The sequence below is a fragment of the Montipora capricornis genome, chromosome 10, assembly GCF_036669925.1.
Source record: "Montipora capricornis isolate CH-2021 chromosome 10, ASM3666992v2, whole genome shotgun sequence".
NCBI lineage: Eukaryota > Metazoa > Cnidaria > Anthozoa > Scleractinia > Acroporidae > Montipora > Montipora capricornis.
Genome location: NC_090892.1, coordinates 8,399,282 through 8,414,281, shown reverse-complemented (window position 1 = coordinate 8,414,281; position 15,000 = coordinate 8,399,282). Strand labels below are relative to the sequence as shown.

The following is a 15,000-nucleotide window of genomic DNA, read 5'->3' as shown; positions in this document are numbered from 1 at the left end:
TCACACATAACAATTGAAATGTATTTATTGGTTTTGAACAAAAATCCCAAAGTTTCCCGGAGGAAGGATATTTTAATTATATCACCTGAGTTTCCTTTTCGCTCTTTTTTCTGATGAATACTGTTTTTATTGAAACCCCATTGTAGGAAAGCAAAAAAGTGCTTTTGTGATGTTTCAAAAACCATGCAAAATGATAGTCAAACATTTCTTTTTTTTAATTTTATAACGCACAGATTTTATTTTGGCTTTGACGCGTTTCAGGATTTAGTCACCTTTCCACTTGTTATCTATTTTAGTTTTTATCAATCAAAGCGTTGTACATCTTAGCAGAGTGAATGTAAATCCAATTACTGGATTTTTTGACCTGAGCTACGTTCAACCGAAAGCCAACGCTAAACCTATCTACAGTATCTAGCACCGAACGATCAAGAAAAAAGCCGTTCATGCCTTGGTCAATGCAACGAGTTACATATCAATTACATGAAATTAAATGAAGAAACTCCTCGGGAAAGATACTTAAAAGACTCTCTTAAAACACTGATGTATTGGCGATCAAGTCAGGGATTTCAAGCGCTCATAGAGCAGAAAACAAAAAATCATTAGTTGGAAGGTAATAATCTGCTATAAGTTCCCATTTCTTCACTATAAACAAAATTCCCGGATATGAAAAATAAAACCCAAGACCTCCTCTAATCATCTTGATTTTTAAAACAATGGGATTTTTTGGTACAATGATTTCTCCGTTCCGGTCGAAAAAAGATTTTATTTCATGGAATATAATCCCCAAAAGAAACAAAAAAGTCAGGATCATGAAACTGTTACAACAGTCGTGAAAGAATCAGTGTACTAATTAACACTCATATATGGCACGAGCCCGGCTTACCTCAGAAGCTTGCTTCCTTCCCGCATGCTCGATTACGATTTACTTTTTCGTTCTCTTTTTCTTGGATTTGAACAAAAAAATCAAGTTTTGGTGATTCTCCTGGCGTCGTATTTTATCCTTACATGCCAAACAATTATCAAACCCAAATCTATCTCATGTACTTACACTTTTGTGTCAGATTTGAATTCAACTATGGAAATAAATATTGGCTTCCGACAGCCTCGTTTTCTTAAAAAATGAGATTCAGAACAAACACGGTTGTGATTGTACACTGGTTCCCAGCGCGGCTGGGTTAGTAGGTGGTGACTTCCAATCGTTAAGTCGTCGCAAGACTGAATTACAAGTGGTTAAAATATAAAATTACTTAAAATACATTACAATAAAAAGGGCTTAAATGGTGAGCTAAAATCCTTGGTTTAATTAAAGCACTTATTATTGCATTACTGCAAAACAGCAAGTTGACTTGCGTGGTTATTATTATTTATTTATTTTTTTTACTTTCTTCCAGTTTTCTTTGGTGTCTTACTTCTTCTTTAATGACAAATTCGACATTCTTTTTTTTTCGCTCATAGTGGTTAAGAATTTTAAAATTAATTTTGCGAAACTAAATCTAGCTGCTTAAGACATTACTTTTTCGCCAACCCGGCACGAAATTAAGATTCCAAGATAAATTGTTTCCCCCGATTTCCGTGAGATTTTTAAATGGATCAATACGCGATCGTCTAAACTACTTTACCGAAAAAGTAGTTTAAAAAACCAACTGCTCTTGAGAACAAACACCGAATGCGCACAAATTAATTACTTCTTTGGTTCAAACTGCTTTATAGCATCGCCAAAATAATCAGTTATGGTTTCTCATATTTTCTCGAGTTATTGCCGAAAGAGTACCTCTCACTTCATTCTCAAAGTTGTGTCAGATTTGAATTCAACAATGGAAATAAATATTGGCTTCCGACAGCCTCGTTTTCTTAAAAAAATTGAATGACTGTTCTTTCTGTTTTTCATGATTGGCTGGAATTATAAATCTTGTTTGTTCAATTGGCATTGTTTACCGTGCGCTCTTGTACACACGCAAGAGAAGATCACCTTCGGTTAGTAGGCGGTGACTTCCAATCGTTAAGTCGTTTATTAAAAGCACGTTTAACCGGTACTGTTAGATTCATACACGAGTTCACATTTCTCTGGCGCCACGAACAAGTCGTTCCTAGAGTGAAGTGGTTCCGCCGACGTCGGATGTCACTGTTTTGGCTAGATTTCGCGGTCATGTGGCCAGTCTGCTAAACAATTTTAACTAATAAAGAACAGGTCTCACCACCAAACTGTAAGCTCACTAAAACGACAAAGGATTACCGCGCTGGAGTTCTTGGTTGCCAAGTTATGGCTGTGAACTAACTGAAGAAAGCAAGCTGCCCTTGTAATCATGTCCGCAAATGGTTAAACTTTCGAAATTGTTCGCGATAAGAGCTGAAACATAGACCGTATGCTTTTCTCCTAGCCCTTGCATTCTAGTATTGAACCAAAACTGCGCGCTAGTGCCGGAACTTGAATAACCTGCACTCTAGTCGAAAAGTCTGGGTGTTGTGGCCTGGACTTTTTCTGGACAGAGGTATCTATCGTTTCCTTAACTGATTGCAAACTGCAGAACAAGCAGTAACTTCGCCTCGCTGGGTGGCATAACCCTGTGATGGACCTGCACTCCGTCCTGGGTAGAGTGGCTCTACTGTCTGTTGCTAACTTCAACGTAAAAAAAGATCTCAAGAAACAACTTCCAGAAAAACGAGAGTTGAAGTGGGAATAAAAGAAAACTCTGTAGCAGAAGCATAGTTTTACTAAATGTTCCTGGTCAGTAGCTAGTGCCACTAATCGCGTGAGGAACTGGATGTGAGGAGAGAGTGTCTAAATGTGTGGGAAGCTAGACGGAGCCAGTGGCAGTTGACCTCCATTCTAGGTTAAGGCGAAGCTCATTACTTTTGTAGATCACCCCTAGCAAAGCTTTTCGGAAATCCTTCTTGGCTAATGTGCAAAGGAGGGGATTGAACAACGGAGGGATGAAATTAAGAACCACAAGCAAACGCTGGACCCAAATTGGAGGAGATGACTCAGTGGGATTCATGTGGTCATCAATCATTGCCAAGAAAAACGGAAGCCAACAACCCACGAAAATAACCATCATAATCAACAAAACACTGCGGCCTCTCCATTCATAAAGAACAGAGCGAGATTCCTGCACCTTCCAGACGTCTGTTAATTCGCGATCACTTTTGGTGAGCTTATAGGAGATATAAAAAATGCGTCCATAGATGCAACACATGAGAATCAAGGGAAAGGCGAAAAAGAGCACGATGCAGGTCTTGCTGTACGTTAAGTTCAAATCCTCCGTAGCCTCAAAGTCAAACAAGGAGTTCTCGTCGAGGCCAAACCAGGATAACTGGACGACAGAAGATGAAAACGCAAAAATCCAAACAAAAGTGGTTGCTCCAATTGCGCGCCATTTTGTGACTACTGAATCATGTTGTAACGGATGTACTATGGCAACATAACGATCAGTTGCCACGAGGAGGACGTGGCACACTGACGAGATGGCGGTGAAACGGAAGAAAATCGTAGAAGATACGCAGACATTGAGGACCCCGCTTCTTAGACACGAAGCAAAAAGAGGAAATCCTACCAAGCCCGAGATGAGATCGGAAAGCGCCAAGGAGGTGAGGAACATATTGGTGACAGATTTCAACGTCCTGTTTCTGCAGATTAAGAAGACGACGAGGCCGTTCACAAGAACGATGAGCAGGCAAATAATTGCTAAAAGCACAATCATTGTCACCGAAAGGATTTCTTGGTGTCCAAATATGGACTCGGTATCATTTCTGCTTGACTCGTTGTTTCCAGGCGCCTGAGAAGTCAAGTTCGTGGAACTGAGCGCCGCTATTGGTGAAACTGAATGAGGCATGGAAATACAGAACTACGGCTCGTTGAAACGAGATATCGTGGTTAAAGTCTTCGTTTATCGCCCGGTACAGGTGACACAAGAAATATTTTACCCGATTTGTGAATATGAAGGCTGAATTTCAGATTTATAAACATAGGATGCAGCTATCAGGCAAGGCTCAGATGCGTTCTATCCCAAAGCTTGTTGAAAAGCCGTCTTCCACGTTCCAAGCAAGCTGAATGCAAGTCTGATTACTTTTTGGCGGCACTAACGAACATATCAATCGCATGGAGCTTAGTAGTTCATAAATAAATAACGCTGTTTTCCTACCAACATTTGGCGTACACAAAATGCCTTAAAAACTACTTATAATGTAAACAGAGGCAATAGGACAAATACAAAAGGTGTGGGCCGGATGTTTAAGTAAAAAATAAAAGAAATCAACTCTTTTTTTCGGTGATTGTATCGACCGCCCTGACGGTGATATTTCGTCGATTGATAAATCTTCCGTACCTTTCATTTTTAAATTAGAAAGTACGTTTTAGTCTGGCAGTCGCGTCTCTCCGAGGTATGTTATGACTTTGGTATAATTGTGGTTGATGATTACAATCGTGTGAATTTCCAAAGTTTAATTTATTTTCCCCCATGCCAGCTTTTGTGAATTTGCTTCAACCCCATTTCGACATCTCTTGCCTCCTTAATTAATAATTTACATTGAAGCCTGTTCCAAACCATTGTTTTCCTCTTATCCTAGAAATGCAAAACTCAGAGTTGTTATCAAACACGCACTGGCATTGAATTTTAGAAAGAAGAACTAAATGAAGCGGATATATACATATATATATATATTTTTTTTTTGCGCAGGAAAAAAACAGTGCTATATGTGATTTTGAAAATCGGGTTTATTTTGAACTGAAGCATTTTGTAATCACCGGCTTTAGAATTACTCTTTCCTATGCTGCCGTACATTTTTTTCTTAGTTTAATTATTTTGTTACTCTGATTAAAGTGCTTTGATTAAAACTCAGTCATTGTGTCTCCAAGGACACGATTCTTTGAATATTTTCTTCGATGTAGCATTAAACATGGAAATACCCTCGCGACTTAAATGATATAGAAGAAGTAATTCTTTCCTTTTGTTTTCTTATGTTATTCTTTGGGAGGCAAGGCTTGTTCAATCAGTCGGGTAAATTCTCCCAATTTTTCTCATGCCTGATAGTCAGTAAATGGAACAAAAGCAACCCATCTTGGGCAAAACGTCGTCCGCAATAGACCTTATTTAATCTTTTTGGAAGGGGACTCATCACGAAAAAAATTTTTTTTCCCATGCCTCCGTCAGTTACTGGTATCTTGAAGTTGCTTGAACTTGGTAGGTCGGAACCTCGGTATCGTTTTCGGTACCTGAGTGCTACACCGCCCGGATCGCATTTGATCCAAGAATGCCGCGTAAATGACTCTTCCTTCGATCACGGCTTACAATTTTTAAAGCATTAAGAAAGAGCTAATGGTCTTGAACGCTATTTAGAGAATTAAGACCGCTTTTACACTCGGAAATAAGTGTCAACATGATGGCTGGAAAGTGACACCAGTGGAAGCTATTTGTTACAGTTGACTTCTCTATAAACGACGGAAGATGATCATAGCAGGCGAAACATTAAAATTTGATTTACACAGTGAAAAATGACTGTGTTGAATAGGGTTAATTTTTTTCAAGATTAGTCCAAGGTTGTGTTATTTTTCTCAAAGTAATAGCTGAAGCCGGGAGGGCGGCCATTTGCCCGTTTCCTATACCATGTAAGATCTCACCGATACGAAAAAGGTTTATGTGCTGATAGCGCCTTCTTTGGCGGACCGCTTTGTATCTTACATACATACATACATACATACATACATACATACATACATACATAATTGACCGCTCCCTATAGAGGCTTTCTTGGGCCAATAAAACACAGTAAACGAAACGATAGAACAGAACAAGAACAACAACTGTTCAGAATCCCAACTGGCCGGAGGCAAACCAGTTGGCTATTCACAAGTGCAGCTGGGAAGTTGAACCAGGGACTACCAGGATCAAATTCAACGAGTGGTCAGAACGGGTCTTGAACCCGGGAACTCCGGACCTCAAAGCAAGCGCCCTAAACACTGGGTCACACTGCTTCCTTCTGTTTTAGGTAAACATATAATCTTCTTCATATTTAATCCGAAACATCATCCCAGTTTACACTTAAATTCTCTTTGCTGAACGGTATCATATGACTGTCTGTATGAGGGAAAGGAAAACTGCAGCTGTCTGAGAAATGGAGGAATCCGTCTAGCGTCCTGCTGCATGCGGATTCAACGAATTCAGGATCACATCCGGTCTTCTCTTTACAGTTGCTGCCTTGAATCGCCGCCTTTGAAACGCGAAGAACTCAATTCAAATTTGGAAAACCGTTATGTGTAATTTTCTCATTGCAGAGTATTATGAAACGTTGTTGGTAATCAAACAGCAGGAAGGATTGCTTTGCAGTTCGCTTTTTAGTTTGTCGATGATGAGTCCAGGAAAAGCAACAGGTCCTTTCAGTATATTAGTAGACGTTCTTAAATTGTCAGTGAAATCAGCCGGTTTTGTCAAAACCATTTGAGATTTTGTTTAATACCTCATTTATACATCTGGCTTTGTGCCTAATGATCTAAAGTTAGCTAATGTTGTACCTGTTTTCAAGAAAGGCTTCCAAACTTGCTTATTCAATTATATTATCGTCCCATCTCGTTTCTTTCTTTTTTTCACAAATTGCTTGAGAAACTCATGTATAACAGATTAACCAATGTTTTGGAGAAGCTTGGAAGTTCATTTGACAAGCAATTTGGATACAGTTCCAAGCAGAACACTTATAGCATGCTATATTATCTATATCTATCTTGAAAAAAATCAAAAATTAATAGAGAACAGAAAGTATTCCTGTTGGGTTTTTCTTGATTTTAGTAAGGCTTTCATACTGTGAAGTCCGTTTAAGTGATGATCCGTGTAAGGTGGATAGCAATTTCCTTTGTTATGCGGCAACGGGGCTTTCCCCACATAGGAATGTTATCATTTTTACACAGAGAATGCATAAACCTACAGGAAGGCAGTTAACGCAATAAAATTCATTTACAGCCCACTTTGAAAGGGTGTTTTTTTGTGTTAAAAGATTTTGACCAATCACAAGAGTTGAAAGCAAAAGCCAAGAAACGTTTACAATTTTACATGTTCCCCACATACGATTTCTGTGGAATTCATTTAAACTGAGACCAGATGAAAGATGGAAGATGGTTGGAAAGGAAGGATGAATATAATACTGCTTTATGACGTTTTGTTAACCGTTTGCTGTTTAAGCCAATCAGAAGTAAGTACAGACAATAGAAAAGTTATCACCTTTTTGCATACCAATTGAATTCCAACATGTTCGTTGCCGTTGTTGCTATCGTTCTTATCTGGACCCTTTCTTAATATTGTAAAGAAGTTAGAACATTATAATATACGGGGAATTACAAAGGAGTGGTTCAAATCATGTCTTGATAATCGACAACAAGTCATCATAGTGAATAACGTAAAGTCAGCAAAGTGTCACACATCATGTAGAATCCCATAGCGCTCTGTTCTCGATCCTTTGTTATCTCTATTGTACATTAACAAATGAAGTGGTTATTGTTACATCGCACAACACCTCTTAGTTTGTACTGAGCTCCACTGATCACAATCAACTCAAAGACATTTATGTCTTTCTTCAAGCCAGGAGGGAATTCAATAAAGAGTTTGATACATTTTTGAAAACAGGCTGAGTGGTAGGACTATTACAGCTCATGCATTTTAACCGTCCTGGGTTTGTATGCACATCAGTAACATACAGGGGCCACATATTTTTATCTAAACCCAACTGGTTTAATCCATGTTCAGTAACCACTGTCAAAAATATACTGCTATTCAAAGTCACAAGATTTGCACATTTGCTGCAAAAAGAATCAAAGGTTCTTAAGGTTGCAAAAAGACTCTCCTCTTCCACATGCATAATTATGTTCTTCGCTCAAATATTTGGCTAAAACAGGCATTACAGTCCCTCGCTATAAATGAACTGCAATGGTCTATGATGTATGACCACACAGGCTCCCGAATTTCCTTCAATAACAAACTGTCTTCTCTTGAACGGATGTAATCTGAGCAACCATTGAAAAGCACGTCTGTAAACTCATTTCTTGCTGGTACATGTGATAAATACGGGAGAAACAAATGTGTAGACACCTCCAAAAAAGCATCAACTGCACATGAATAAATTCCAGGGTTAACGAAAACCGAGTTCACAAAGTGCCCTCTTTGGATTGTGACCAACGATCTGATGATTTATTCTCTTTCTTATCCAAGGCATACCATAAGATGACCAAAAAAACTCGAATATTTCAAATAAGTAATGATAACATGCGTTTTTAGACGACAGTAGCAAGTTAATTTTCTCACCTTTGAATATTTCACAGCCTTTCTTCGCAAAACAGATGATATAACCCTCTACCCTTTACTCTCTTTGTAACCCTTGAAATAACAAAACACGTGATGAACAAAAAATCTCCGTTATTTTAAATAAGTAATTATGACCTGTGTTTTCTGAACAAAGGATGCTACATTTCTGAGTTATTAATTCGCACTCCTCGTGCTCGCCAACGCGACAACCCTCGTGCAACGTAACTGCAAAATTATCTAATAATCGTTCAAATGATACCGTTGATAAATCCTTTACTATCTTCTAAGCCTTGAAATGATAAAATGAAGCAACAGCCGGTTACTTCGGAAACGTATAGTTGTTTCTCTGACTGGGTTTTGAGTTTTGATTTGTGATCTTTATACGTGTGGTGTTTGGGTCGAGTCTGTCGACCCCGTTGCTGATTTGTGTCCGACAAATCAATTTCTGTACCAAACAGTTCAATCTACTGCTGAACAACCTTTGAATTCAAGATATGAAGAAATCACTGTGATGACAGATGATCACCCTAAATATATTTTGGCAAATATCTTCCTCTCTTCCTCGTGCAGCAAATAGGCGATCTCCTCCTCGTGTTCGTGGTTGGAAGAATTACCCATGTAGCATTGCTTTGCGAGCGGACTGAAAAATTAACTGGGACGACCGTGCGCGCCTAGTTTCTTCAAATCGGGATTGATTCGCATACTACACCAATATGTCACACATTCTTTATACGTACCCGCGGGGGAGACTCTATAAATGAAAACCCTGCGGGGGCAATGACTCTCATTACTCCTTAAAACTGTTTGACTTTCATTCATTTGCAGATGATGCCAATTTATTCTGTGAGCATTAAGAGCGACTTGCTGTAAAAGTCACCTACACCTATGCAATATGGAAAAAATCGATTTTCTGAAAATTTGTCAGGAAGAAGGTTTTTACTAACTTGTTTCAAAACTGTAACTTTGAGGTTGTTTGGATTTTTATTTTCTTCTCCAGACGGCCTTAGTATTTTGTCCCTGAAAGAGCAAAACTCGCCTCTAAAATTACACTTTTTGCGAAGGCTAGCAAGCCAAGATATTGTGCGTAGCTGGGAAAGCTAACCCGTATTATTTAAATATAATGTTTGAGTACTTATTTCGTGTTGTTAGATCCACATTAAATATGAACCTGAATTTTTAACAATTTTTCAAAATTATACGCCAAGGCTATGTCTCATCACTTCCAAATTTAGGTCAACTTTGTGGACCAAAAAGTCAATCTGGTACATGGATTTACCTCTCAAAACTATTTTTCTGGATAAAAGTATCACTTCATCTTACTTTTTATCGCAAATCTAGCTTGGGTAAATAAAACGCAAAAATTTGACAGCGTCTTGTAATCAGACACTTGAGCTTATCGCTTGACATTTTGAACTTTCACGCCGCGATTATCATCTCGAACATCGACCCTGAAGTGTTCGCCTGTGGGTCGTTCTCCGGTAAAATAGTTGTTTTCAGCCTCCTGATATCAGTTGCTGTAATTTAAAGACAGTTTCTAACCGCAAACGAGTCTATTTAGAAAAGGCTTGTTTTGAATAATTAATTAAACATTTGGCGGTTGCCGAGCACAGACAAAGCACGCAACAAAATGTCAGTTTATAAATCGTTATCGAGGAAAATGTTTAGGAAAACTAGAAAAATAAATAGTTGATTAAACACTTGGAGTTATTTCTTACCTTAATGTTCGCTATCTTGATGAGGAAGGATATAAACATTGCTGCGGCTTCAGAGCTTGTTCGAAACACTGTCAGCGGTTGCCCGGCTACAAATAAAATTCCCTCGCTACAGAGAGCGTCCTTGTTTATTTATCCTCATTGTTACTTCTTGTTTGGTTGCCTTTTTTTTTTTTTTTTGTAATTGATTGTTTTATTACGGTTTTTAATATAAGCTTTATTTCATTTATGCCACTTTCTTTACCCACTCATCTTTGCTTACCGCATGTCAACGATCTCGGGATAACAGGTGTGTGCACTTGCTGATATCGAATAGGCCATTACCGAGTTGCTGTTTGTCTCAGTTTCGAAGTGAGACTTGGTGCTCAACTATCGAAATGGAAATGAGTTTGATTTGCATGAGAATAAGCAACTCATTTCCATTTGAATGGTCGAGCACCAGGACTCGCTTTAAAACTGAGGCATGCAGGAACTCGGAACTCCGCTATTTCGCAGAACTGTGCGTGCACGTGCTTTGAATTAACTCTGAGCTGTCTTGTTTTAGCGCGAACAATATTTTCTTGTAAAAAAGCGTTGTATCCTTTGGGCTTTCAAATTAACGTCTGATTTGGATTTTCTTGTACATAACATATATAACCGGAGGATCCTGCGTTTATATTTAAGTTAGAAATTGTAATTTTAATGGCTTCGTGTGGTTTTGCCAAGCTTGTCGGAGGATCGTGTGGATCAAGTGCAGACAATCAGGCAAATGTTCAGTGTGTGGTTGTGGGAAGCTGTGCAAAGAGTATCCAGGGTCACCTTCGAAATTTTCGTGTATTCGGAGACTCTGCCTTAGACTGTGAATCGAAGCTCGTGCTTGCTCGAGCAGGTAAGAGAGTACATATCACATGTATTTATCTAGCCAAACGCAAAGTGATTTTCATCTTTGTAAATTTGTGTTATAATCTGCACCCTAAACCTTCAATGCGAGAACCACGTCGGGCAACACCACGCAATAGGTGACTGTGCATGCTGGCTGTTCTGTACCAGCCAATTGTCATGCATCATGCACGATTCAGTGTCACGTACTAGTGTCACGCATAACTTCATACTATGAAGCTGTCCGAAATGCTATAATATATGCCATAGTATGTAGCTGAAGACGAGTTTGTCTGTCATAATCAGAAATGTTTGATCTCCAAAACGAGAGGAAAAGGAAGAATTTTGATTGCACTCTGCAAAGTAGGGGATCGGGGAAAGGAGGACCTAAAAGCAAAAGTGTCTACATAATTAAACTTTTCAAGCCTTAAGGTTGCTAACATTTTGTAGATACAGCAGGTCATGGTTCAGTTTGTAGTTTCAGTGTTTCATGTTCATCTTACAGGGGTGTTTGATATCGACAACTCGCATCTTCAACTGACTATTTGTCCAAGACATCGTGACTCTTTCGGTGTTAGATGGCGATCTAATAAAACAAACTGTACTGCTCCGATTTCATGGTTTCAACTAAGCCTGTGAGAGGAGAACGCGGTATTACGTAAGTTATAAAATATAATTTTAAAAAAAATTAATAATAATAATAATAATAATTATTATTATTATTATTATTATTATTATTATTATTATTATTATTATTATTATTATTATTATTATTATTATTGTCACGAGCCACATATGAGCGCCAACCCTACTGGGCGCGTCACTAAAGACCCCTGGGGCACGTTTCTCAGAAAACGTAAGTAAGTGACCCGGGAAACTTCTTATTGTGAGGAATTGTTTCGACAAAGAGACAGGTCTGTTGACAAACCAAATTAAGTTTGCTTGTGGGCTGAGTCAGCAGAACGGGAACTTGAAAGAATCTTGACATAACGTTCTTAGAAAATCAAATCTGGGTCTTTGAGAAACGTTTCCCTGAGCTTATAGTTACGGAAATATGTTTGAAAAGGCTTTCTCGAAGTAAGCCACTCATTTAGTTACAAAATCCTCCCACGGGATTAAATCGACTGAAAAGACGGCTATGTTTTTTGTTGGAGGAATTAGGTTCAGCTGTAAAGGTTGTACAGATTCTACCCACCAACTAAAAAAACTCAATCGGAGGTATTTTTATGTGCAGAAATATGCAGGCAATGCCGAGGGAAGCTTGATGGGGAAATTTTGGAAGCACCAGTGCCAACTGAAGAAACGGTAGCATCAGCAGCTTTCGTCACAGCCGACCCTGGATTGTGTAAGGAATCCCGCGACGGAAATCAACAAACGGCGGCATCAGCAGCTTCCGGATTAAGCGAAAAACCCCAAGAAGGAAATATTAAAGAGGTAAGACTTACTTGCTGTTTATTTCGTAGAGTTTAAAAAGTATTAAAACCATAAGAAGAGGCAAAAGTTCATGACAAAAATTTAACAAAACTAGAAATTTCGTAAACACTATGGACAGGTTAAGTAAAATCACGCTCTTGCAATTTGGAGCAATTTTTAACATACTGTTGCAAAATCCGATACAAACTGTGTACGCCCTAAGTGTATTGCTAAAACGTCAGTATTTTTTTTTTGACATTCACAGAACGTTTCAAACGATATAGACATGGAAAACCTGGCCGACGCAGTGCTGCAACTTCATCTTCAAGAACCAGACACCTATCAGCCAAGTTCACCGAAATCGGATTCACCAACCAGTAGCAGTACTGACTTATTTGATAACACTCCTTCAGAAAATGATAGCAAAGTACATCGACGAATAAAACTCAACGAATTTCTCCGTTGCTGCAACGCACCTACAATAGGGCCATCCAAAAAGAGATGGGCTGAGACAAGTGTTCGCACAAAAAGGGTCACATAGCAAAAGCAAAGAACCTGGTGGTGGCCGGACTTGAAGTTATAGCACCGGGAGATGCAGGCCATCTTTGGGAAGCACTTAGAAATTCAGGCACTGTGGAGAAAGAATTTGGAATTGCAGAGGAGTCACCTGAACAGCAGAAATACCTCAACGCCCTTGCTGAGACTTACCGGCACGCATCTTGTTGGGAAACGCGGCGGCAAGTACTGTCTATAATGGCAGATCTGATATCCTTTAAGCGTATCCAGCATTATATACCTGGTTTGACTGAGTACCGCTTCAAAATGGCGAGGCATCATGCGCTGCAGTATGGGCGTGGTGCGGAGGTTTCAATGTTGAAAAGCCCCCGGTTGCGCATTGAGCTCACCCAACTTGACCATTTTTTAGACTACGTCACAAGTCCACATGTTACTCAGGACCTTCCTTTTGGACAGCGCCATCTTCGCCTCTCTTCCGGTCAAGTTCTGGAAACTCCTAATGTCATACGCACTATGATACCGAGCAGACTAGTGCGGCAGTATCAGGTATATTGCAAAGAGACCGAGTTTAAGCCCTTCGGAGCTGCCACAATGTTACGCATCCTCTCTGCCTGCTCTGCGACAGTAAGGAAGTCCCTTCAAGGACTTGACTATACGGCTGCAGCAGGTGCAAAGGGCTTTGATGACTTGAGCACCCTGATAGAGCGGTTGGAGGAGATGGGTCTGTCAAAAGAAGCTGCAAAAAGCTGGGAAAGATCACTGAAAGAAAGTAAACAGTGTCTAAAATCAGATTTTAAGGTAAAACACTGTCGTTTAGTAAAGGCAATTCTGTCATACAAAAAGATATTTACGCATCGTCAGTAGGTACATATGCTGTATACAAGTCACAATTACAATCATCCAGTAGAAAGAAAATGCGATGAATCAACAACTTCAACTTTTAGTTGAATATTAACTAAATATTGAAATATTGAGACTTACCGCCTTCTTTGTATACAAAAACGTGACCCTCTTTATGCAGCTTTTCCAGGGAAGGAAGAAATAGCATCATTCAAAGTGAAGTTTATGAAAAGTACATAACCATTTCTTTTCCAGGTTCATGTTTCGGAGAGCACTGCTGTTGCTGATCATTGCAGCACTTATGCGCTGAGTGATATCACCGATAGCCAACTACAAAGCCCATGCCAACATGTACATGACCGGAGTTGCTCACAGAGTGAAGGTCTCCGAAGCGTCTTGCGGAACATTGAAGGGTATTTGTTGAACGAGGCCCGTATGCCAGAGGAGGAATTAGAAGACCAGTTATACACGTTCAAACAATCAGAGGAGGCTATTACGTCTTGGAAAGCACACCAAGTTCGCAGTGTTCGGCAAGATCAAGCGAGAATTGACTGCTTGAATTTGCTTGACGACGCTTCGGTTCTCATAACCCAAGACTGGGCGATGAAATCTTTACCCGCGAAGTATCGCGAATCTCAGTCTGACTGGTTCGAAAAACGGGGGCTTTCGTGGCATTTAAGCGTTGTGGCGTGAAAAGTAGACGGAAAGCTGCAAAGCCAGACATTCGTACATATCATCGAGAACTGTTTACAAGATACATCTGCAGTTGTACGCATCTTAGAGCATACTTTGCGCACCCTTAAATTAGAGCACCCAGAGATTACATCTGCCTTTCTCCGCCAGGACAATGCTGGGTGTTATCACAACTCAGTGTTGCTGGCAACATGTAACGCAATGAAGACCAAAACCGGTGTCAGAGTCCGCCGGGTCGACTTCAGCGACCCACAAGGCGGAAAAGGAGCTTGCGACAGGAGAGCTGCCTCAATAAAGGCTCACGTCAGACGTCACATTAACGAGGGTCACGATGTGCAGAATGCCAAAGACTTCAGAGACGCTATGTTGTCTAACGGAGGTCTAAATGGCGTACGGGTTGTCCTAGTTAACGCAAGCACTGAAGGAAAGAATGTTCTCCCTCACGTTAAGTTAGCGGGAGTAAGTTCCCTGAACAACTTCCAGTACAGCGAGCAAGGTATTACCGTCTGGAGGGCGTTTCAGGTGGGACAAGGCAAACTAATTAACCAAAGCCAAATTGAAGGTACGTATTACATTCATGTTTCACATAAGCAATGCAGTCTATACAACTGATTTTATTATTGCTGTCAAATCTGGAAAGTGGAACTGTTGGCTGCTGTTTGTCGTAAAATACAGTGGAATATAAT

The 15,000-nt window shown here is 39.7% G+C and overlaps 2 protein-coding genes and 1 pseudogene across 9 annotated transcripts in view; 1 reads left to right on the top strand and 2 right to left on the bottom strand.

Annotated features, from left to right (window-relative positions):
* The window catches only part of LOC138019199 (beta-2 adrenergic receptor-like), a 65,255-nt gene that overhangs the window by 7,195 nt on the left and 43,060 nt on the right, over window positions 1–15,000 (bottom strand). The window contains exons 1-2 of one of the 8 annotated variants that reach the window (XM_068865900.1): window positions 9,998–10,074; window positions 8,283–8,354 (exon numbers count right to left, since the gene is read on the bottom strand). The exons of 6 other annotated variants lie outside the window; for them this stretch is intronic. The gene's annotated coding sequence lies outside the window, so the exon portion shown is untranslated. Of the gene's footprint in view, window positions 1–883; window positions 1,178–8,282; window positions 8,355–9,997; window positions 10,075–15,000 lie in introns of those variants that run through there. One more of the 8 variants, XM_068865907.1, reaches the window with a different exon arrangement.
* Window positions 1,172–4,833, bottom strand: LOC138019200 (histamine H2 receptor-like). Its single transcript, XM_068865908.1, has one exon. It carries the CDS (start codon window positions 3,828–3,830, stop codon window positions 2,796–2,798), a length of 1,035 nt encoding a protein of 344 aa, XP_068722009.1. The 5' UTR covers window positions 3,831–4,833; the 3' UTR covers window positions 1,172–2,795.
* The window catches only part of LOC138020225 (uncharacterized), a 5,523-nt pseudogene continuing 5,038 nt past the window's right edge, over window positions 14,516–15,000 (top strand).

Excerpts from the sequence above, each read along its gene's own strand:
- LOC138019200 (XM_068865908.1), bottom strand. The coding sequence starts at position 3,830 with ATGCCTCATTCAGTTTCACCAATAGCGGCGCTCAGTTCCACGAACTTG.